Source organism: Marmota flaviventris, chromosome 1 (genome assembly GCF_047511675.1).
Source record: "Marmota flaviventris isolate mMarFla1 chromosome 1, mMarFla1.hap1, whole genome shotgun sequence".
Classification (NCBI taxonomy): Eukaryota; Metazoa; Chordata; class Mammalia; order Rodentia; family Sciuridae; genus Marmota; species Marmota flaviventris.
Window position 1 is genome coordinate 8428039 of NC_092498.1, and position 25051 is coordinate 8453089.

General features: G+C 46.2%; 1 protein-coding gene across 1 annotated transcript in view; it reads right to left on the reverse strand.

The window, feature by feature from the left end:
• Cntnap2 (contactin associated protein 2) overlaps nucleotides 1–25051 on the reverse strand; it is a 1323006-nt gene that overhangs the window by 220023 nt on the left and 1077932 nt on the right. The window contains exon 16 of the mRNA XM_071605412.1: nucleotides 7351–7521. Coding sequence (XP_071461513.1) covers nucleotides 7351–7521 — 171 coding nt within the window. The remainder of the gene's footprint in view (nucleotides 1–7350; nucleotides 7522–25051) is intronic.

Here is a 25051-nt window from a genome sequence, read left to right on the forward strand (position 1 = left end):
TGCCTCCACATTTTTGAGGCGATATGCCTGCTAAATGCAAAAATTTGCTCTGAGTCATCCTGATATCTGAAAAAGCTCAAATTCGGTCCCAGGGAAGCTTATGCTAAAGTACTGCAACAGTTTCTGGTTGCTTTTCCCCAAAGCTTCCTACTCAATAAACATTCCCTTTAAACCCCAATAACCCCAATCCCCTTCACAAATTTCCTGTGACATATCTTCTAAATTGTCGAAAAAATGAAACAGACCCTAGGGTCACTGGGTATCACAAGCACGTCCAGGCAGGTCCTTCCTCGGGTTGCTGTCCCCCTGATTACAGTAGTACCTTCTGTGTGGTACCCCCTTCCCCAGGGGCCAGGAGAGAGCGCTTCTTCTAATCCACGGCCCCGCATCTCCGTCCTGCAGTGTGTCCTTCTGTGACACCCTCTCCCAGTCCTTGCTGCTGCTATGCTTTGAGCCCTGGGACCGTAACATTTGGCTCACAGGCTCCCTGTCCACTCAGTCCCTTGCTGCCTCCACTAGAGACCTCCACAGTGGAGTGGGGGACCACCCGCCACCTTGCTCCCGGTGCTCCTCCTGGTTCCGCAGCCCTTTCAGTCCACCTGGCACAGCAGCTGGACCTTGCAGCTTAGTTCTTCCTCCAAACCTTTCCTGTGAAATCTCACATTCCAGAACTTCATCAGCCTTGGGCCTTATGACATATTCTTTCTCTTCATTTTGATCACCAGTCCTTCAGCGAGGGTGATCTTCTCCTCCTCCTGGGTTTTCCCTGGTTCTCTGCTTGGACTAGTATCTCTTCCATTCATCAAGTGCTTATTCAGTACCAATGACATGTGGCCTGGTCGTAGCCCTGGACACCTCAGGCAAACAGTGGCCCACCACTGGTGCATGGTGGGGCCACACCTTCCCCAGGTGTCCTGGCCATCTGTGCTCTGAAGGTTTTTTCCAATGGTATCCTGGGCTGATGATCTTTCCCATTTATTTTGAAGCTCAGTGAAAAATGACGTCATCTCTAAGGAAACTCTTCTTATTTTCCAGGAGAAGCAACTGTGCCGAATCTGGGTAGCTGCAGCATATTGCTTACCTTTGTAATGCTTATTTCATCTTATCCAGAATATAATTGTAAAATAGCCAAGATGGCTGCCCCCCACCCCCTGCTAGATTGGAGGTGCCCCAGAGATGAGGCCATGTCTTTATTGGGTTCCTTTTTTGGCACGCACATAGTAGGTGTACAATAAATATTGGTTGAGATTTTAATTGCCAACTATTTAGAATCAGATTTGAGACTTGCCAGAAGATCTCCACCACCTGTGTCATGCTTCACATCTAACAATACCCAACGTAGCTTCCTGAACACCCATGTTGTTCCTCATTCTTAGAGCTTTATTGCGCTCTTTGACTCCCCTAGATTTCCTGCTGTTACACCTTCCTCTAGCTAACATTTTTGCTGGGGTTCAAGGCCAATCTCAGGTGCCTGCTCCTCCCCCTTCATTCTCAGGGTTGATTCCTTTTCCCCCCACTCAATGCTTAAAACACCTTCTGCCTAGTATAATAACTCACTGTATTTTAGAGATCAAAAGCAGCATCATATATGGAATCATCTGTAGAAACTGGGTGCCTCGGTGTCCTTATCTGTAAAATACAGGTAAGGTGTGCCATGAAACATAAAAATATTAACACCCATGGGAGTTGTTGAATAGTGCCTGGCACTCAGAAAACTCTCAGTAAAATTACATGTCATAATGTCACAAACATACTCTTCTCCTCCCCTGGGGAGGGCATTGGGCCCCTCGTCTTCACTTCAGACTTCCTGCATCTCCCCCAGCACCGGATGCAGGAGGTGCTCAGCCCATGGTGACCTGAGGTGGCCACCGTAGTTATGATTGCTGTCATGGTCAGAAAGGGACCTGTAGAAGTCAAACCACCCCCCGCAATAACTCTGAAACACGAACCCATGTCCATGATTGTTAGTGATGGGCCAGGTCTAGAACCGGGGTTTTCTGATAACTGCTACAATGGATTTTAAAAATCAATATCCCTCAGCCATCTCAAAAATACAAAGCAGCAGCAGCTGAGCAAGGCCAGATTCTGGAGGGACTTCCTGGTGGTGGCCTGGGCTCTCCTCCCCTTTAACCTGTTTTCCTTAGCCCTGGCAGCGTTGTGATGCTGGGTCTCACTCATCGCCATCACCTTGGAGACCTCGCCCCTCTAGCCAATCCCCTTTTCTCCCATGTCTCCAACCTCTCCTTTTTTGCCAGATAGAGCAAATGAACAGAGATCCAGCCAGCCGAAACAAGGATGCACTCGAGCTGGAGAGGCTGATGAGGACCTGACATCCCATCACTTGTCTTCGTTCCTGATCCTCTGCGTGATCCTCACCGCTCTCAAACTTTACCGCCTCATCTGGACCTTGGTGAGTGTTGAGAGCCACAGCCAAGGGGCCCCAGCAAACTTTCAGACTGCCAGCTGATGATTGGCTCACAGCGGCCCCAGCAACATCTAGCTGATTGGCTCCTCTGCGGTGATGCTCATTGGGCTGTTTCCCCGCCCTTTCAGACTACGGAGCTGCTCATTGGGGGACTTTTTTGGCTCCGCCCATGCGACCCAGCCAATCGGCCTCAAGAGCAGGAGCAGTGGGGGAGGTGGAGAGGCTTGTGGGAAGCCGGTGGTGGCAGTTGGGCTCTGAGGGTTTTTCCTGAGGAGCTGTTTTGTTTGGCGTGTGTGGTTCTAAAAATAAAGTTCGTTTCTTTTGACAAGTGGCTCCTGAATTGTGCCCAGCCAGACTGCGGCAGTGAGAGCCGCAACTCCTCCCTACGACCCCCTCCTCAACCAGTTGTCCACTCCATGCCAGCAAAAGCCTGCCTTGGTTCCGGACCTGGGACCTGATCACTGATCCTCATGGTCTGAGTGAGTGGGCATCTGCTGGACATAAAGCCTAAGACTTAAGACTTTGAACTTAGCATGCAGAGGGAATGTCTGTCATTAGCCTATCATGATTAAGTGTGTTTTGCAGTGCTTAGAATTAATCTAGAATTGTTTGCTGTGAATTAATTATTATGTCTGTTGCAGTGCCCAGCATTAAGGATTGCCGTTTTCTTGATTAAGCACCTATAGAGTGAAATTGTATTGAGTAATTTGAGTGAATAAAGCATCGAAAGGGGCAGAGGCCTGTGGATATTCTTTATTTCTCCCCTCTACCGCATGTGTCGCAGTTTTGCCCCCTTGCGACAGACTGCCTTACTCCTTAAATTTTTTTATTGACCTTTTTGTCTTTGTGGTGCTGGGGACAGAACCCAGGGCCTCGCACATGCTGGACAAGCGTTCTAACACTGAACTACGCCCACCGTCCTTAATTACTTCTTGGAGGGTGACCTTCCCATGTTGAGCCCAGTGGTCACTCTATGTCCTTGTTTTAGTGACCTCTCGGCAGTACCTGACACTCTCTTATTCTTCTTGAAATTTTCTCTTCACTCCCTCTCTGGGATACCCCTGTCTCCCTCCTTGGAAGCCCATCTTCTAACCGCCGTTCTTCCTCCTCACGACCCTTGACGGGGGTTTTCATTCTTGGGCTTCTCACTTTTTTCTCTGCCCTTTTGTTTTGGGCAATCTCATCCACGCTCGGTGCATCAGATTCTTTCTCCCTGGGGGTGATAACTCCTAGACGCTATTTCTTTCTTTCTTTATTTTTTTTCTTTTTCTTTTTTTTATTGGTTGTTCAAAACATTACAAAGCTCTTGACATATCATATTTCATACATTTGATTCAAGTGGGTTTTGAACTCCCAAGTTTACCCCAAATACAGATTGCAGAATCACGTTGGTTACACATCCACATTTTTACATGATGCCCTATTAGTAACTGTTGTATTCTAACAGTCCTCTGCAGGCTCCATGGGGACATTCTGCCTGCTCAGGAAGTGCCTGCCTATTTAGGCCCTCGGTGGCCACAGAGGCTCTCACTGAACTGTTCAAAATGTACTTTGCCCTAAATACCACCCTCCTGAGCAGGAAGTGCCCCGCCCCCACAGCATCAGAAGCAGAAAGAGCAGCCTCATTCTGGGTCCTTCCAGTTCAGCTTCGGGCTGTGTTGTTGAAGACCCGGGAACCTTCCCTTTGAGTTTCCCAGGCATGCCTTGCCTGCTGTCTCCCTCTTTCCGTTCTCCCACTACTCCCTTCCTGCAGCCCCCTTGGTTCCTGGTCTGCACTGTGGCTGGGATGGGTTTGTCCTGCAGAGGTTGGTGTGGTTGAAACCTGGCTCCCAGTGGCCGGGGTGGGGGGGATGCAGTGGGACCTTCAGAGGTGGAGCCTCCTGGGTGGTGCTTAGGAGCCCAAACCTGACCCCTCTATGACTGGCCATTTGGTCACATGCTTACTCAGGCCTGCATGGGTAACCAGCACCACAATCCACCGCGAGGTGGTGCAGTCGAGAGGGGCCTCACATCAGCAGGGCCACGCCCAGGGGACTGGCATCCCAAGCTATGAGCTCAATTATCCTCTATCAAGTCAGGCTGCCTCAGGCATTGTAGTATGGCGACAAGAAATGGACTAACACATCCGGCTGCCGGTCTTTCTTTGGGTGAATGTGAGCCTCATCCTGTTCTGCCCCAGTTCACTGTATGGTGATGATTAAGGAGACCCTGGGTGCTCAGCCACTCCTGTCCCCCAGCTCTAGCTCTGCCCCTTCTTCTGCACAGGGTCTTCTGCACCTGCAGCCTCCCGGCTTCCTTGGTACGGTGGCCTGCGTTTTCAGCCCCTCGGTGTTACACTGGAACATCCTTCCTTCCCGATTCCTGTTCTTCCCTCACCTTCTTTACCTTCCTGACTCCTGCTCATCCATCAAAATTTAATTAAAGCATCACAGTCCCTGGGAAGCACCTGCTGTCACTCCAGTCAGGTTTGAATTTCCCCCTTGGCACCCAGGCCGCTCTCTCCCTGTCTGTTGTGAGAGGCAGAGTGTTCTAGGATGACTCTAGGACAGACATAAAACGTCTGGGGTGGAACGCCAGCTCTCCACTTGTGCACTCTGTGACCTGATGGGGTGACTTCCTCGCCCTGTAACCCCTGATTTACTTGTCTTTTTTCCAAAACAGACACATCTTTGAGGTAAAGAAACCATGTTCGATTTGACTATGTTCCTCAGCACCCACCACAGTGGCTGGGACATAGTAGACACTCAGTAAATGCTCACTGGACAAATAAATAGTAACAAGTGGGATGCAAAGTTAGGATTTTACTTTTGAAGTATGCTAACGGGGAAGATTGCCCTAATTTTATCTTGCATGTTTTTCTGCTTGCACGTAAGATGTTGGTGGCATCTCATTAACTTATTGTACACAGGCTCACTGTTCCCCAAATCAAGAATCTTCCATTCTCGACAGAAGGGCACAATGTAGTTAATTAACAGGACTGCGATTCTGGAGAGCAACGTGCAGGCAGACACTGTGACAAAATTCCTTTGAGACACATGTAGAGAGACAAAATCTGAATTCCTATCACAGAGATATCAGAAAGCCTAGCAAACTAAAGAGGGGGAAGGAGAGACAGTTTACAAAAGTTTGACAGCAGAAACGACCCTTCCTGAGCCCTCTGCCAGCTAGCCACTGCTGGAAGAGCAGAACACGGGGAGAAGTGGGCCTGGGAGGGACCCTGGTGGGCAAGAGACAGAGTTAAACACTGTGATGGGAGGGGTGGCAGAAGGCCAGTCAGGTTGTTTTTTCACATCTCTTGTGAAAGAAATCGAAAGTAAAGGACAAAGAGGATTGAGGCTCCCTCCCCCAAATGATAGGCCAAGAGGACACAAGCAATCAGGCCTCAGACCCCTCTCCCTCAGATAACTTTTGACCCTGTGCTGATGGACATCTTTTCTCAGTAGGTCCCCACCTGGCCCAGACTCACCATGGCCTGGGCTTCACATGCTCAGAGCTATAGCTTTCCTTAGAGCAGAACATTCCAGTCCTACACTGAGCCACCAAGGTCATCTACCCCAGCTCCTTCCCTTCCAAGAAATTCTTCCTTTCTTGTCCTTCCCCCAGTCTCCCTCTCCAAGATGCTTTAAGATACCTGACCCCTTTCTTACAGACCTCTTGACACCCTGCCTACCCAAATCCAATTCTTGACAAACAACTGGTATAATCCTTCTCACTTGTGGGTTTCTGCCTTAAAAGCTTGTTTGAAACCTGTAGATGGTGGAGCCCACCTTCGAGACAGCATATCCTCAGGCTCCCTTTCAATTTGATCTGGCTTAGCGATGAGCAACTGTGGGAAGAGAATTCCAGCAGCTACTATATGCTGAAACAAATGCTATCATAAAAACCTGCACAAATTAGCATCCCCATTTTACAGTTTAGGCAATTGAGATCCAAAAAAGATCATGCAATTTACCCAAAATTTGAATTTGAACCTGAGATGCCAACTCTAAAACTTATTGCCTTTCTGCATATCATAGTCTATTGTTTTCTAAAATAGAATCCAATGAATTGCAGCAGAAAGATGTTTACCTGAGAATCTCTTTTTAAAATATCATTTTGCATAAAAATATTCCATCAGATAATACTGGGAAATGGATTTGGGGTCATTCTTGCATGAGACCCTGTAGCTTAAGCACTCAGGTAAAGGGGACAGAAGGCAGGCAGGAGGCTGAGGTTCTGTGGAGGGAGGAGGTTTGGGGTGGGGTGGCGGACATAGTCTGTGATCTTGTGGACTCTGACTTATCTCAATAGGCAGGGGACCTGGCATCTGTGGCTTGAAAGTTCCTAAAGCTGAACTTAGGCTGTGGGGACACCAGGACCCTGGCAAAGCAAGAATTGCATTTCTCAGATGCAGCAAACACAGGTCTCCCACAGAAGCCAGGCCTCCTCTGGTCTTGGGAGGTGAGGCCAGCGGAGCTGAGCTAAGCAGCATCTGATCTGGGTCTGCCTCTGATAGCTTCTGTCTCCTTGGCTAAATAAATCCAGAATCTTTTACAGGGTGTGTGGGTGGGGGCTTCTTTGGGAAAACTGCATACTCAGCATCCTCTTTATCATTCCTGTGTTCCTCAGATGGCTTCATACACTCCTTTGTCTCCTTGGGAAACAACCACATTTTAAAAAGAACCGCACGTGTGTGTGTTGTCTTCCCATGACATTAGGGCGGCGTGTTCTCTCTGGTCTTCCTGATAACTGGGTCCTGGTACCTCTGCCTGCACCTGCTTCTTTGGGTGTGTCCCAAGGACAGGGCTCAGGTTTGGCCTGCACCTTCTGGTCCTGCTCCGGGAACAAGAGCCGTCATGTTCCTGGCATGGCACTGCACACTCTGGCCTAGGACCCTGAGGCCACAGAGGGGCTCTCGGAGCGTTAACAAGAGAACCGATACTCACACTTCAGCTCCAGCTTGATGAAATCGGTGTTCCCCAGATTTTCCAGAAACACTCCCCGAGGGATTAAGGTTTTGAAGTAGAAAGAAATGTCAGCGCTCGTTTCCCCTTGGAAAGTAGAGAAGTGCAGGTAGGATGAAGGGTTTGGGAACGAGGCGGCATTCCAGTAGTTCCCTGTGGAGAGAAAAGAAAAATCCAGGTTGATTTACACCTCGATGAAGGTAATCCCATGAGAGAGACCCATTTCTTGAGCTTAACCAACCACCATCAGCAATATCCTCACTTCCCTCATCCTGTCAAAAGGAGTTCACTAAATGCCCACAAACATGTAGGTGTCTAAAAAATACTTCATGTTTGGTTTATGTATATTACTTAAATTTCAACATATAAAATGTATATACAATTAAAAGCATGCACAAATAATAAATTTATATAAAATAGATGAAATATTAATGTCTATAAAATATTTTGTTAACAATTGCTAACTGGGGCTCCTAACAAGGGCAGTCCCAGGGGCTCTAGGTAGTCAATACCAAGAGGGGTAAAAGCCCAGAGAAGCGCCCCCCCCCCCAGCCTACTGTATATGGTGGGTAGATGGAGGCCATTTTGAACTTGTGCCTGTGGCTGGTGGCTTTGGTCTGCTGCAAGAAGCATGTGGACTAGATCAAAGGATGATGAAGAGGAAATGGAGGTTTGGTCTCTATTCCTCCTTCTCATCCACCATTGCCTTGGAATAATCAGAGCCCGCTTCTGCATCAGCAGGTGCTCAGACACCAGGTGCAGGTGCTTCAGGAATACAAGTGGGGAGCCCAGAGCCTTTTACTTAGGAGCTGAAAAAGGGAGAAATAATTAGGCTGGGCTGGGGCAGTTTCCATGCTTTCTTGCTCCAAGCCTCAGATGTAAGTTGCCATAAAGAGAAAGAGTGCTTCTCTACCCAGCTCCTTCTTGGGAACTCGGGGTGCAGCTGGGACTGTGGGGTGTTTGGTGGAATGGACAGTGGAGAGTTGAGCCCACCAGAGGCTCACCAGAGGCAGCCTCCACTCAGGAGCTCCAGGGGAAGACAAAATGTACCCATCAACAATCTCCACCCATTGTCTGACAGTGTAGTCATGTCCCCAGCGGTGAAGCAATTCCCAGGGCAAAATCAGAACACCAAACTGGATTACTCAGATTCCCCCAGGACAGATGGACCAAGGACTTAGTAGAAGACCATGGCTTGGCTTTCCGCTTCTCCAAGGAGAAGTCCCTTCTAAATGAGCACATTCAGCATCACAGTTTAAGACTAAGTCACACAGGTAGGTTTTAAAGCAGTTACCAAAGGCTTGGACTTTCATAGTAATTCTAAAGTGTTGTGTTTTTTTAAAAATGATATTTGCTGTATCTTTTCTTCAAAGAACACAATGAATGAAAGTTCACTTTATTAGTTCGTACTCATATACCCTTTCTTTTATGAAAATTATGTACATATGCAATATTAAATTCAAATACCATTCTTAAATAAAAGTAACTTTGTGTTAGTACTGTTATGTTAAAGTCATAAATTTAGATAAAACATATCTTTACTCTGAATGTTAAAATACCTTCTTATTTAATTAATGTTGTTCTGTTTTTAGAGACATCTGGGATATTGGGATATCTCAATAAATGTGGGTTGGTTCAAAGACAAATACATGATGGGCACCTTAACATTTTAATGAGTTTGGTTGGGCCTCCGTGGCTCCTGACCCAGGCAGCAGGCTGCAAGTGATTAGCGCTGCACTGGCCCGGAACGCAGGCGAGGGAACTTGGGTAAGGCACAAAGACAGGGGCACATGGGCATCCATGGAGACGGGTTCCAGGACCCCCAGAGATAGCAAAATCCATGATGCTCAAGCTCCTTGTAGAAAGTGCAGAAATGTTTGCATATAACCTTACAATGTGTGCATTACATCAGCTTTGGAAGACTTATAATACGTAATACAATACAAATGCTATGAAAATAGCTGTTATACTGTAATGTTCAGGGAATAATGACAAGAAAAACATCTGTATGGGTTTTGTATAGATGTGATTTATTTTCTAGAAATTATTTTTATCTGCAGTTGCTGAATCCTTGGATTCAGAACCTATGGTTGTGGAGGGCTGACTGAATTTCCTTGGTTAATGTAGAAAGTTCCTGATTATTGGGGATAGAAAAGAAGTTCCTAGTTGAAGTGAATTGGTGGTTTCTGAATGGTTCAACTTAAGTTTAGTTTTACTATTTACTCTGGATTTGGTCTGGGTTTGTATGGACTTTGTACATTTAGGCCAAATTGTTGAATTTACAGACATAAAGTTGTTCATAGTGTTTTCTTGGGTCCTGGAGGTCAGCAGGCAGTTCATACCCAGCAAGATCTCTGTAAAGGTCTGGAGTAAGGTAAACACGGTGGTGGGGCTGACTGCTCTTGAGGTGTCCAGAAGTTTCAGTGCAGTTTTGAAATTTTTTTTTAACTGCAAAATCATAGCTTCCATGGAGCGGGTGGAAATAGGTTATTTTCTTTTGGAGAAGAAGACAATTGTATGATATTGGGTAGGGTGATGATGGGAAAGAGCGGGTCTTCACTACCCTCCTTGGTCAGCATCTGGCTGCCTGTACAGCAAGAGAAGCACAGGCTCATCTTTACCAGCTGCCTAGAAACGAAGGACTCTCGAGAAAACCTAAATCAAATGAGCAACCCTCTCCCCCCATCAGAAAGTCCCAAAGCCTACAGGGAATGAAGATGAGTCACTTGGGGCCAGAAGGAGTCTGCACATCCTAATTGGGTGAGAGCCCTTGGAGCCAGCACTGATCAAAGTCCTCAGCCAGCCTTCAGCCTGAAGCAAAGCAGTTCTGTCTCTTTAGGCTGGATCCCCAGGACAGGAATGTAATTAACATTTTAAAGTTTCAATCCAATCAAGTGCATTCTTATTTTCTGAGGTGGTGATATATTAACAGAAGGGCAGTTGTCTCAAATGATTCTAGAAACAGGAAAGCTAAAAGTAAAACATGCCAGTATTTATTTGAGGTCCAACGCTAGTTATTCAGAAGGAAATATCTCCAGAGAGGAGAAGGGCGGTTCTATCAGTTATTCTGCTTTGATGAAACATCTCTGTGGACCACGGTTCCATTTGTTCTAATTCTATCCTCACTAAGCAACTTCAGTTTAATCTGGTCTCTTGAATGGACCCTTTCACAGGCAATCATGCTTTGCATAAGAGGCATGCTTACTACGTGATACCGTTGGAGTTGTTGCTTGTGAGTTGTCCCAGACCTCTGGGAAAATTTATTAAATCCAGATTCTTGACCAGCAATGGTGAGGGCTGCACTGGTGGTATTGGAGCTGAGGTGTCTACTCTAGAGTTCCTGGAGAGGAGCCACTGAGGCACAGGATATTAGACTTTCCATTTCCACTTATCTTTAAAAGCTCATCCTTTTAAATGTCTATTTTAGTTAACTTTAAGAGGTACACAGTCTATGAATCCAGTGGCCTGTAGACAGAATTGATAAGTGAGCATGCTCAGGGGGTGTGACCTTACGGGCTTTTAATGAGTAGTGTATAAAGAAAGAACTTTGGATGCTGCAAAGCCGGGTTAACCCTCTCCAAGCCTCATTCTGAAGAGGCTGCTGCCCAGTTGCTGGATTTTTTGGTCATAACAATAATGTAAGCACTCCCCCAGTGCACCTTGCACTTCCAGAAGCATGGAGCTTACAGCATTAATATTGTGGGTTTCCATTGCTCCAAATGACCATGAGCTCCACAAAAGCGGGCTAAAACCATTCCATTTCTGTAAACTTTGGCCCCAGAACATAGTGCTCAATAAATAATTGTTAAATAAATAGATAAGTGATTGGTTGCTCTTCTCATTTGTGCCCAATACTACTCCATATGCAAAGTCCTCAAGGGACAGGATGTGCTTTATGGTAAAGCCTGAGTATTGTGTGCCTGAGCATGGAAGATGCTAGATAAATAAAATCTAATGTCACTTTAGTGCCTGCAGATAACGGGACACTGCTTCCACTAGCACACCATAATTTTCCTCATCCATGACTTTATTTCTATTATTCCCTGTAGACCTCATTGAACAATGCCATGCATTTGCAAGACCGATGGTCTCATAACCTTAAGGTTATTGAAATAGCTGCAATTTGTACTTGCGATCAAGGTCAGTGCTATGGAGGGTAAAGCGCATTGGATGAGAATACCAAATTGGAAATAAGAGATTCCCTGTGGGGCAGGGCTTGAGTGACAGCAGGTGGCAGGGACTGGGCCAGTGTGGACAGACAGAAGGGGGCAGGTTGGAAACCAAGAGGGAAGACATGATACAGAATAGAAATGATTGTCTGAGACTGCAAGAGTCAGTCAACAGTAACAGAATCCTGAGGCAGGTGGAAAGGCTCAGGGACCCTGGCTGGAGCAAGAGTAATCAGAGCTTGGCAGGATGGTTGGGAAGACATTGAAGGCTCTTCGAGCTTAAGAATGAGATAATCATGAGAAGCTTTTTAACACATTCTGGACAAGGCCAGGCTTATCACATGTGGCAAGAGGTACCCGAGAGGTACCTCCAGCTCAGTGAGCCAGAGTGGGCTGGGACCACACCCCAGGCACAGCTGATGCTCAGTCACACTGCAACCCGTGGCGACCATCAGTAGAAAGCCCCTGTTAGACGTTCATCCAGACTCGTTAACAGCCACTTTCTCTAGTCTGATCACTGATTACGTGGTGGTATGGGATTCCAGCTTCAAAGTTTCTAAGGATAATTTCCAATGGGCAGCATTTAATTTTTGAGTCTCATCTTCATTGCTCACAAGGTACCCACGGGCACCGTTATGTCTCACGGTGCCACAGGACCACAGCCACCCCAGTTCCCTGGTCCCCCACCTCCCTGGTCCCCCACCTCCCCCTCTCATTGCTTAGAGACAATCCCTTCTAACATCTTTAACTCTTCAGCTGTACCTCTGTATTTAAAACCACTTCTGTAGGTATTTATTAATTCATCACTTACAGACATTCCCTATTGATTTTCCGCGATGTGAGGTCTGGAGTTACCACTTTTGCAGACCTGCCTCCCTCCTCCCTTTTTGATATTCTCTCTCAAAAGGGCCCAAATCACAGACTTTTAGTGATATTGAAATTCAAGATTTATATTTTTAGGAGTAAAATTATTTTTCAGTAATGAGCCAGGCAGCAAATGTACATTTCTTTTCGGTATAATTTTTGTTTCTCTAGAATCAATGATTTTTGTTTTGCTTTGCTTAGTTTCCTGTGAACCTGCCGTGGATTCTCCAACGGTGCTGTAGAACCCTTCTGGAACATTTCCACGGTTCCACGCCCCCGTGATCTAGCAGTTGCGCTGTGTCCCCGGGTGGGGCCTCCACATCTCTCTTTCCCACCTGATGGCTGCTCCTCGGGGTCCTCACAGCCCTTGTCCTGGGACCCGTCTCTCCAGTCTCCCAGGACTGGCTTCTGCTGCTCTTTGGGGTTCAGTCCTCATGGTGTCCCCTGCCTGGTGCGCAGCCTGTTTCCTGCATTTCCAGAGAGCTCCTTGCAGAGAGGGGCACGGAGGCCACTTTCCAAATCCTTGTCCTTCTGATGACTCGCTGTTCTGCTTTCACACCTAACGGAGAAACTCGGTGAAGGAAGCTGTCAACCTGTCAGGGTTGCTACCGAGGAAGCCGGAGTTTTCTGATTACTGTCCCTGGAGGGGAGTGGAGATACAGATCTCCAAATTTTCTCTCTGGAAAATTTCAGGATTTTTCTTTAACCTTTTAAATGGAACTTCACATGATGGGTTTGGTGTGGATCTTTTCTGCCACATCAGTTCTGGGACCTGAATCATTACTTCTCTGACCCTTCCTTCTCAAACACCTATTAATTTTAGATTTGTCTTTATTTCTCTTGCTCATTTTTATTCCTAATATTGTTCTTTTTTCTTCATGTTCTGATTCCTTGGGCATTGCCTCAGCATGACTTCTACCCACCCCCTACTGCTTTTTAATTTCAGCTACCATATTTTTACTGAGAGTCCCCTTTCCACAGCACCCTGTTCTATTTTTTTTGATGTCATATCTCAGTACCTTTTCTCTCTGAGAATATTAATCTAATTTTCAAGGGTTTTCTGCTGTTTTCCTCACTGTTTCTGGTTCTCCCAAGCTCTCCTGCTCCCGTGGTTAGTTTTGGGCTCACCCCTCCCACCTTGCCCCCAATGGTGGCTGAGTCCAGCCCCTCTGCTCCCCTCCGCAGGCAGGTACTAGCAAGCTGACCCACTAGGGTGGAGTGTCAAGGCTGGTGGTGGATTTGTTGGCTCCTGGGCTTCCCTCCAGCAAGGAGAGTTCCTTGTCTTCTCCAAGGTTCCAAATGCCAGTGTCTGTGAGATTCTTTGGTGACAGATCATTCAATTTCTTGCAAAAGGCATCCTCTAATTTCCCCACAGGGAGTGTCTGGTGGTCAGTGTTCTGGGAGCTGAGTGGAGGGAGGTGAAGGGGAGGCTCAAACTTACTGTGACTATTTCCACACCTTTTCTCTGTGTTTACTGAGGGTTTCACTCCAGTTTTCTTTGTGCCTGGGGTCGGGAGCGTAAACCCCAGCCTCTTGCGTGGTAGAACAGGAACCGTCACTGCAGGTCAGAGGAAGGGAGCCCCGGGGTCTGGTGGTCTGAGTGACAGGTGTGCAGGCTGCTGGAGCCCTACCCTCACCGCCCTTTACTGCCTAGGCTCCTGCACCACATGGAGCCTGCAGCTCACCTCTCAGGTGCCACCAGCAGTCTGGTTTTCCCTTCCTGCCAGTTATGAAGCAGCAGAACTTGTGATGTGCCCAAGGCTTTTGTGGAGAAGGAAGAGGAGACATAACAGAGGAGGTGGTCCCCATCCATGTGGGAGCCACACAAACAGCCCAAGGCATAGACCGTGGTGTTATCATGAGGGGGGGGAGCAGAGGCGGCGCGGTGGGAGGGAGGGGTGGCGGGAACAGGTTCCTGGTGCTGGTCTGGCCTGGCTGTCCCTTGCTCCGGGATCAGATGATCTGGTTCCCATCCTTGGCTCTACTACCTTCGTCCACCAGGTGACTTCAGGCAGCTGACTTGACCTTCCTGGATCTCAGTTTCCTCACTGGGGCAGTGGAATAACCAAGCGCTCTTTCACAGGGTGTGGTGAGAATCACAGGAGGTGATTAATCCACGGTGCTGTGCACAGAGCAAATGCTCAGGAAGGGCCATCAATCACTACTAAACTGATGACCTTTGCTGTCACTGTAGTCACCCTATACAGGAGTGTGGCCAAGGAAGTGCAGCTGGACTGAGAGGGAGGTCACAGTGGCGGCTTCCCCAGCTGGCCTCCATACATCCACGTCCACCTTTCCTGGTCATCCTCGTTCATTCCTGGCTCCCCAGTGACTGTCTTTCAAACCTGCTTTGAATTTTCTTGTCTCCTCGATGATTTTATAAAAATTCCGTTCACAACACCTGAGTGGGAATTATGACTGGGTTCTGGCAAAGTGTTATGTGGTTTTGTGGAGTAGCCACTAAATAAAAACCTGATACAGAGGAGTAGCCAGGGACAGCTGCAGAGCAGACTTGGCAGGAGACGTGGGCCTGGCTCCTGCTGTCCTCCTTGCCCAGTGGAGGGGAGAGGAGTGATCAGGGGATGGGGGAGGCAGCGGCTGGAGGAGTTTGCACTGGGCCTAGGAGGAGAGGATTGCATGAGGGTGCTCTGGGCAGTGGGGCTTCTGGGGAGGCTCAGGCTGTCAATGGTCTTTCTTCTCCCAGATTCAGTAATTTTCGCGGCCACCCAATGGCCCCATAGTTGGACTGTTTTGAGAAGCATATCTATAAATCTTCTTTGAATGGCAAGCATTTTCCAATGTAAATATCAGCTTGGAAGAGACTAATTACTCTAAAAATTATTAGTGACCCAGAGGTTAAAATGTGAGTATTCTCTGAGTAATGCAATGAGTTTCCCATCGTTTAGTACGGGCTGAGTGCTGTTTACAATAATCTGGATGACTTCATTTGTATGCAGATTTGGGTCTATTTGTAGAGGTTTCCCTATGGGTAGGAAAAAATTACTGTCTTAATTAAACCTTTTTGTACATTCAGACTAGGAGAGAGCAGCTTTGTTGAGCACTGAGCCTCATGTTACTGGGCAACTAACTTCACAATGGAGGACTTCAACTTAGGGTGCTGCCCTTGGATGTGAGTCAGCTGCTTCTCTCTGCAAGATTTTATCCTCGCCACTGAGCCTTTTCTACAGCTTCAACCCAAAAGGATAATGCTACAAACTTGTGGGAGGAGTCAACATTTTACGTCTTTCATCTGGTGTCTCTCTGTGATTCGGTTCTTCTAGGCTAGATGGGAACGGAGGGAGTCCCAGGGGAAAAGAAGATGAAGGTGGAACTCTGAAGGTCACGGTGCTCTGAACACTTGCTTAAGTATATGAGTGGACCAACAGCAAGATCCAATAAAACTGAGTTGTCCCCAGGTAGTCATGGAAACTACCACAGGTCAGGCCTATTACTGGTGCATTTAAATGTAAATGTGCATTGAGGTAATTTGACTTTATTCTGAATGCTTAAAGCAGTTCTGTGCTCTTGGGGGGGGGGCAGGTCTAAGTTTTCTTATAAAGCTCTTGGGCCTACCTAAGAGGTCCCTACATTTCCTCAAACTTTCCTTATTGGATTCATTAGTTGTGCACAAGCAATCCCAGGTAGGTTGAGGTTTGAAGTTAGCAATTAATAGCCAGCAGTGGAGAAATGAATAACTAGGTATAACAAAAACTTTTGGGTTCCCTGTTTCTCACTTAAAATTTGGTCTTGGGTAAATCCCAAAGGCTTCTATGTGACTGACTCCACAAAAGGAGGTACTAGGAAGATGAATTATCTCACAGCTGGCAACACAGAAAACTGAAGGAAGATCTGTTTGATTTTTGAGAAGTAAAACTATGTACTAGGCTGTGCCTATGGAGCTTGGAGTTCAAATTTACCACCACTCCAAGCAGGCTGATGAGAAGACTTCACAAGTGGTGTAGTACCCCAATGAGGTTGCCTGGCTTTTTTTTTTTAACTTTTCTAATTTGTTAATCTGACAGCAGAATGCATTTCAATTCATATTACACACATAGAACATATTTTTTTCATATCTCTGGTTGTACAGTGAGCCAGGAATGAATAATTTGACTTTTCTCTTTACTTGACCATTTTTACCCATTTCTTGATTTCTAATACTGACCAGGGCCTAGTAATTTCCAAATTCATACATGCAGCTAGAGCTCTATGATGAGCTTAAGGTTAAAATATGCCTTTCTTGCTGAACAGATAGCTCAAACTCAAAATGTTTGCAAGTGAACGTATTTGTCTTCCAAATCAACTCTATCTGGAATATTCACCACTTCAGAAGGTAGAGCTTTTCCCATTCTGTCACTCAAGCCAGAATCGGGGGTCACTTCTGGTACCCAGTCAGCCCTCCTATCCCTTTCTTCCACTGCCAAGGCCAGCATCTCTTGCTTGGATTCTACAGCAGACCCTTAACTTGCTTCTGCTTCCAGAGCTGCTCATCTCAAATCCACCCTTCACACAGCCAGCGGAGCAAGCTATCTAAATGCAGTGCTGACCATGCTTCTCCCAGTGGTCATGAAAGCCTGCAGAACATATGGCAAGCCCCTTGAACAGCATGGTAAGCCCAGCCCATTCCCGGCCTCGCTCGTTTCTCGTGAATTTCAGAGAGCAGAGATAATGTTTTCTTTACCTTTCTACCAGAAATAGCTAACCTAACCCATGGGTATTCAATGTGTTCCTTGAATAAGTAGAAGAAAAGCATGTTTTAAAAAAGTAGACCACCAATAGCCCCATTACCTGTTACTGATTGATATTCATTGACAGGACCATCCACAAAACCAACTTTGGATAGCTTCAGAATCAGAGGTATCAAGCCAACGAGGACAGAGCTCTCCCAGGTTTGACCTTATTTATGTAACTTTGAGGCACATTCGGTGATTCCGTTCTCGGAGCTCTTTTATGCTGGTCATGCCCCTTGCAGGGGTCCTCCCCGGGGGTAAGGATGGTGGGAACAAGTTCCTGAGGAGGGCCAGCCACGGGGACCTCTGCTTTACTGCTGCAACTGCTTCCTCTTATCTTTTTTCCTGTCTTGGTATAATTGTAATTCATGGTCTAACACCGTTAAGTTCCCATTCTCCTGTCCGCCCTGTTGTAGTGAAGAATGGCCAGAGACGAACTGTAAAAGACCATGATGCACCGAGCCACGCTGAGCTGCCGCCTGGGCCAGGAAGGCTGTAAGGGGAGGAGGCCTGTGTGTATTGATAGACCACAGAACCTCCAGGGCCCCACATCCATAGAAAAACACATTTTATATCAAATCCATTAGGTGAGTAAAACATGGAGAAAATCCACCCCTTTCAGCAGAGTGACGGATGTGAACACTGGAAACTGCTCAGCTCGCGGGGTAATGGATTGATACGTTCCGTACAATTATGTTACACAAATCAAAGTTTCCTTTTGGTGCTCTTTTCATTACAGGAAATAAAAAGATTCACACATCCTATTCATGATGCCGTGGCTCTCCCACTGAAAACAGAAACGTGATCCCCGACTCTGTGTGCACCAGGAGAGCCTAAGACCACCCAGGGCCCAAGAGCATCTGGAAGACGAAGGTCGTGATCCTTTAAAAGCCTCAGTTTCTTTGTAAATTGGAAAAAAACAGTTCCTTCCTCATAGGGTTGTTGGAATGATATAAAGCAACAGCATCACACAGAAGCATTTTGAAATACTAATGAACAATAAAAAGGCAAAAAATTCTGCCTCTAAGTAGAGAAAAATAACAGAGACGTCTATGTGTGCAGGGGCGAGAGTTGGTTTGGATTTTTACAGAATGAGCCCAATTCTTTACTGCTTGCCTGTCCTAGAGAAGAAGGTCATCAGTGAAAAAAGGTTGAAAACCAGTTCCATCCCACAACTAAGAGAAAATAATTCCAGATATAGAAACAAACAGTGCCTAGGACAGGAAACAGATGCCTGGACTTAAAAGGATGCACTGAGGGTCCAGTTCCGCCCTGGGTCCCTCTCCTATGGGGGTGGTGTTGACACAGGGAGTTACACACATGGTGCTTCACTTGGGGCCCCCCTGGATTACGGAGGAACTCACAGTGTTATGTATAAGGACGCTCATCCCCTAAGTCTGAAAGGAGGTCCATAACTTCCTGTCACCTGGGTAAAACAGAGTGAGTCAAGCAGCATCGTCCTGTAGGTTGACTTAAAACAGTTCTGTTCTCAAGGGAAGCCCAGAGCTTGTGTGAGGCAGGACAGGGGTCGACTGGCCTCGCGCTGCCTAAGTGCCTTGGGTAAGGAGTGTCCCCAGAACAGGCTGCAGGTGGACATGCGCAGCGCAGACCCCGGGGCCTCTGCAGAGGACACCGCTGACAGGAGCCTGATGGCCACAACAGAAAAGGCTTTCCTGGCAGAAGAGGCCCCGCTGACTGCCATCCCAACCTCTCCACCGCCCCTGACCTTGCATTCAGAGGAGCCTCAGGCCTTGGGCACAGCGGGGCTGGGGGCGGGGAGTGTGAGTGGGGGGCTGCAGGTCATCTACTCTGCAAGGAGCCTTGGCCGTCTGACGGGTTGGAAAGCAGCTACTCCAGCAGTCTGGCAGCCGCCGGCACAGCCGCTCCGAACAGGTCACGTTCTGCCCTTTCTGGGCCCGGGGAGAACCCAGGAGGTCAGAGCCCAGCGGGAAGGGGCGCGCTGGGCGGAGTCTGCGGAACACCGCATCTCGCCTCCGCAGGACTTTATGGGAAGTTCATGGGGATTTATTGTTTCCAGAACAGAAGGACGTCCACCTACAGATGCAGGGGAATAAATTTCAAGTACATTTAGTGTCGGAGAACGTGGCTTTACGGCTGATTTCAGTCCACTTGACTTTCTCCTTAATCTTCCTCCTTCCACCTGCAGCAGAACTTCACACACACAGTGCACACACACCACACACCACACACATCACACATGACACACACCACACACATCATACATGACACACCACACACATCATACATAACACACACCACCCATACCACACACCATACACAAATCATACATGACACACACCACACACATCACACATGACACACACATCATACATGACACACCACACACATCATATATAACACACACTACCTACACCACGCACCGTACACAAATCATACATGACACACCACCCACACCACACACCACACACCATACACACATCACACATGACACACACCACACACATCATACATAACACATACCACACACCATGCACAATACACACCACATACACATCATACCTAATATACCACACACAATGTGTACACATCACACACAACACAGGCAATGCACACATGCCACATACACCACACACATGATACACAATACATCACACACTATGCACACAACACACACATCATACATAACACACAAACCACACACAACACATACCCATCATACACAACACACAAAACACAGCCATGCACACCACACACCACACACATATCATACATAACACATATATCACACACAATACACATCACACAATATACACAATACACACCATGCACACTATGTACATCATATATAACACACCCCACATGCCACATATAACACACCACACATAACTCACACCCCACAAACCACATGCACCACACACAATACACAGCACAGAGAACACACAACACACACACCCCACACACCACAATATGCCATATACAACACACACTACACATCGCACACACATACCATACCACACACACCACACACACCATACACACACACTATCAGCACATACAACACATCAAATACCTGCCACAGATAACACCATACATACAAACCCCATACACACAACACATACATGACACACACTACATACAGTATACCACAGACCTTACACACACACACACACCACACCACATATACCATACATGTACACCACACAAGCCACAAGCACACATACACAGCAATCCCTCACACCCTACCCCCCAACACATGCCAAACACACCACACATCACATATACCATACATATATACATATACTACACACATAAACTCACATCTTTTTAGTTTGATAATTTAATGATTTGGGTGGTTTATAAAAGTTTGAAGAGTTTTTAATAGTAAAAAAATGGAAACAACTACAACATGTAAATCTATTATGGCATACATCTGGATAAAAATATTTATTTGAATTTAAAATGTAATACAATGTGGCATAAATCACAAAATAGAGCTATGTAACTTGTCAGTTGTATGTCATTAAGTGACAAGCTATTTTCAAAATAAAATAGTTCCAGTCTGTTAAAAAGGGTATTTGTGTAAATTCTAGCCAGAACAATCAGGTAAGAGAAGGAAATAAAAGAGATAAAAATAGGAAAGGAAGAAGTCAAATTATAACTGTTTGCTGATGAGCTGATCCTTTGCTTGGAAGAGCCAAAGCCTCCACCAAAAGATGGCTCCAGCTAACCAACAGACTTGGCAGAGGAGCAGCTTTCAAAACCAACATACAAAAATGAGTGGCTTTTGTACATACCAACACTGAAACTTTCTAAGAAAGAAATCAGGAAAATAACCTGTTCATAATAGCCTCAAAAAATACCTAGGAATAAACCTAACCAAGGAGGTGAAATGTCTCTACAATGAAAGCTATAGAATGTTGAAGAAAGAAATCAAAGAAGACCTTAGGAAATGGAAAGACCTCCCATGTTCATGAATAGGCAGAATTAATATTACTAAAATGGCCATATAACCAAAAGCAATATACAGATTCAAAGCAGTCTCCATCAAAGTATCAATGACATCCTTCACAGAACAAAACAAAACAATTCAAAACAACAGTCCTAAAGTTCATTTGGAAGAATACAAGACCCAGAAGAGCTAAAACAATTCTAAGCCAAGAAGAGCGATGCTGGAGGCATCACAATACCTGACTTCAAATTATACCACAGAGCTCTAGTAATAAAGACTGCATGGTACTGGCATAAAAAACAGATACACAGACCAGTGGAACAGAATAGAAGACACAGAGACAAATCCTCACATCTACAGTTGTCTGGTCTTTGACAAAGGTGCCAAAAACATACACTGGAGAAAAGATAACCTTTAAACTAATCGTTCTGGGAAAAGTTTATCCATATGCAGAAGAATGAAACTAGATCCTTATTTCTCACCCTGCACAAAAACAACTCAAAATGGCTCAGAGACCTTGGAATTAGACCAGAAAGTATGCAACTCCTAGAAGACAACATAGGGTCAACACTCCAGCATATACAGGCACAGGCAATGACTTTCTCAGTAGGGCCTCTAAAGCTCAGGAAAGAATGCTAAGAATTAATAAATGGGACAGCATCACATTAAAAAGCTGCTGCTTGGTGGAGGACACAATAGGAACGTGACCCACTGAATGGGAGGAAATCTCTGCCAGCTACTCTTCCGACAGAGGGTTAATATCTAGAATATATAAAGAACTCAAAAAACTTAACACCAAAACCCCAAAGAGCTCAATTAATAAATGGGCAAATGAATTAAACAGAGACTTCTCAAAAGAAGAAATACAAATGGCCAGCACATTTATGAAAAAATGCTCACCATCTTTAGCAATTGAGGAAAAGTAAATCAGAACTACCCTGAGATTTCACCTCACCCCAGTCAGGGCAGCAGTTATCAAGAATGCAAACACAGGTAAATGCTGCAGAGGGTGTGGAGAGAATGTAAATTAGTACAGCCACTGTGGAAATCAGTATGGAACATCCCAGGACCCAGCTGTCCCGCTCCTCAGTATTCATCCTGAAGAACCAGTCATCTCACTACAGTGACACACGCCCACCCGTGTTTATAGCAGCACAAGTCACAATAGCCAAACTCTGGAATTAGCCTATGTGTCCATCAATAGATGAATGATAAAGAAAGCGTGATATGTGTATAAATAATGGAGTTTTATTCAGCCATGAAGAAAAATGAAATTATGGCATTTGCCGGAAACTGGATTAAACTAGAGACCATCATGTTAAGTGAAAGAAGTCAAACTCGGAAGGTCAAGGGTTGTACGTTTTCTCTCATATGTGAAAGCCAGAGAGAAAAAGGAAAAGAGAGGTGTGTGTGTGTGTGTGTGTGTGTGTGTGTGTGTGTTGGGGGCGGGGGAATCTCTTGAAAATCAAAGGGAGATCGGTAGAGGAAAGGGACCATGGGGTGGGAGGAGCAGAGGCAGGGGCAAGTTCTGGGGACTGATATTGTCCAAATTATATCGTTATGTTTTGGGCATGTACAGATATGTAATGACAAATTCCCCATTGTGTACAACTATAACCTACCAATAAAAATGTGGAAAGAGAAAAAGCATATGTGTGTGTTGCATATGTGCTTGATATACATATATGTGTGTGTGAGCATACACGTGTATATGAGTGAATGCACACACTGTTGTGGTTTAGATATGAGGTGTCCCTTTGTGTGAGACAAAGCAAGAATTGTCAGAGGTAAAATGATTGAGCTACGAGAGCCTTAACCTAATCAGTGGTTGATTAATCCATTGATATGGATTAACTGGATGGTCAATGTAGGCAGGTAGAATGTGGCTCACTGTGGGTGTTCCTTTGGGGTTTATACTTTGTCTCTGGTGAGCAAAGTTCTCTAAGCTTCCTGATTACCATGTCCTGAGCTGTTTCCCTCTCCATGATGTTCTGCCTCACATTGGGCCCAGAGCACCGAGTCGGCTGTCTCTGGACTGAGACCTCTGGAACCATGAGTGACAAATAAACATTTCCTCCTCTAGAATTGTTCTTGTCAGGTCTTTTTGTTACAGCAGCAAAGAAACTGACTAAAGCATGCATGTACTCACGTGTGTATTTGTTTAAGCACAAAGTAAAGGATAACATTCTAGAATTTGATTCACATCAAATTTTCATACTGGCTACTTCTGTGGATGATAATGAATGGCAATGACATCGTTTTTTAATTGAGAGAAAGAGAGAGAGAGAGAGAGAGAGAGAGAGAGAGAGAGAGAGAGAGAAAACAAAAGAGAAATAGAAGAGAAAGGAGGAAAAAGAAGAGACCAGGAGGGCTTCTGGAAGGAGAGAGTTTGCCATGTGGTGGATCAGGGTGGAGAAGCATGGGGAGCAGGAGCCAGCAGAAGAGAATGGACAAGGGACAAGGACATTAAACACTTCTGATGTGCCTCCTGAGAGGAAGTCCATCTTGGGACCATGCAGAAGGAGGTAGAGGAGAGCTCAACTTTAATGTTGGCATTACAGGTCCTCGGGCCTCACCCTAAACCCAGACTTCAGTGACAGTGGGGAAAGGGGCAGTCCCACTCATACTGAGGAAGGGTCAGATTGCCACAGTTGGACCGTTCACAGTACAGCCCCGGATGTGTTGATGGATTCCTATGTCACACACTGCCCATGGGCTGCAAACCAGCAACCAAGCAACTAAACAAGCAACCAACCAACCAACCATCCAACTAACCAACCATCCAACTAACCAACCAACCAACCAACCAACCATCCAACTAAGCAACCAATTAACCAACCATCCAACTAAGCAACCAACTAACCAACCATCCAACCACCCAACTAACCAACCACCTAACTATCCAACCAACTAACCAACTAATCAACCACCCAACTAACCAACCATCTAACTAACCAAGCATTCAACTGACCATCCAACATCCAACTAACCAACCATCCAACTAACCAACCATCCAACTAACCAACCAACCAACCATCCAACTAACCAACCAACCAACCATCCAACTAACCAACCAACCGACCAACCATCCAACCAACCAACCAACCATCCAACTAACCAAACAACCATTCAACTAACCAACTTACCAACCAAACAACCAACCAACAGCCAACAGCAAGGCAAAGCTTTCTTCTTACAATGAATCCTCACTGGTTAGAAGCAAATCTTCCTTCAACCAACTTACTCCATTAAAATTCTGGACTTTATAATAAAAAATTTAAAAAATATTGTGGACTAGGCAAAGTGATCTATATTAGCTAAGTCTTTCAAAACCTTCCCATGTTCGGGGCAGTGTTTTAGCAGGGCGGTTGCAGGTAAGGCTTGCCTCACTAGGAGTGTATTACTGTCTCCATTTCTCTAAGAGGAAACCAAGGCACAGGAGCGTAGCGAGAACACTCATTTTAAACCTAGGTGGCCCCATGGCCAGTGCTCTTTCCCTCCTCCACTGCCCTGGCAGTTCTCACAGGGTTCTCAGCCATAACACATCTCTCTGGACTGATGGCAATTGACACTAGAGACTGGTGCAGCCATGTCTCTCTGGGTCCTACCCTGGGCTCCTCTCACATATGAAGGGGGCCTGAGAAGGTACTTCATTCATCTCTTCAAATTTCAGCCAAGGTAATTGAAAAGGAGGTTGTTCTGAGAGAGTCAGCCCACGTGCCACTCACAGGCAGCCCTGGGCCTCTCGGGAGACCGAGCACTGAAGGAACCCCTGATTTTTGTCTCTGCCTCCGATATCATCATATGCCTCTCTCCCTTGTGCACCAGCCTCCTGCCAAGCCAGCCTCTTTGTGCTGCCCACAGGACTGAGCTGGTTCCTGTCTCAGAACCTGCTTGTTTCCCTAGATCTCTTCCCACAGACCTCTGAGGGGGGGCTCCTTCTGTCAGGCAGAGGTCAGTCACCTCCCCACAGCCATGGCCACCCATTCCGA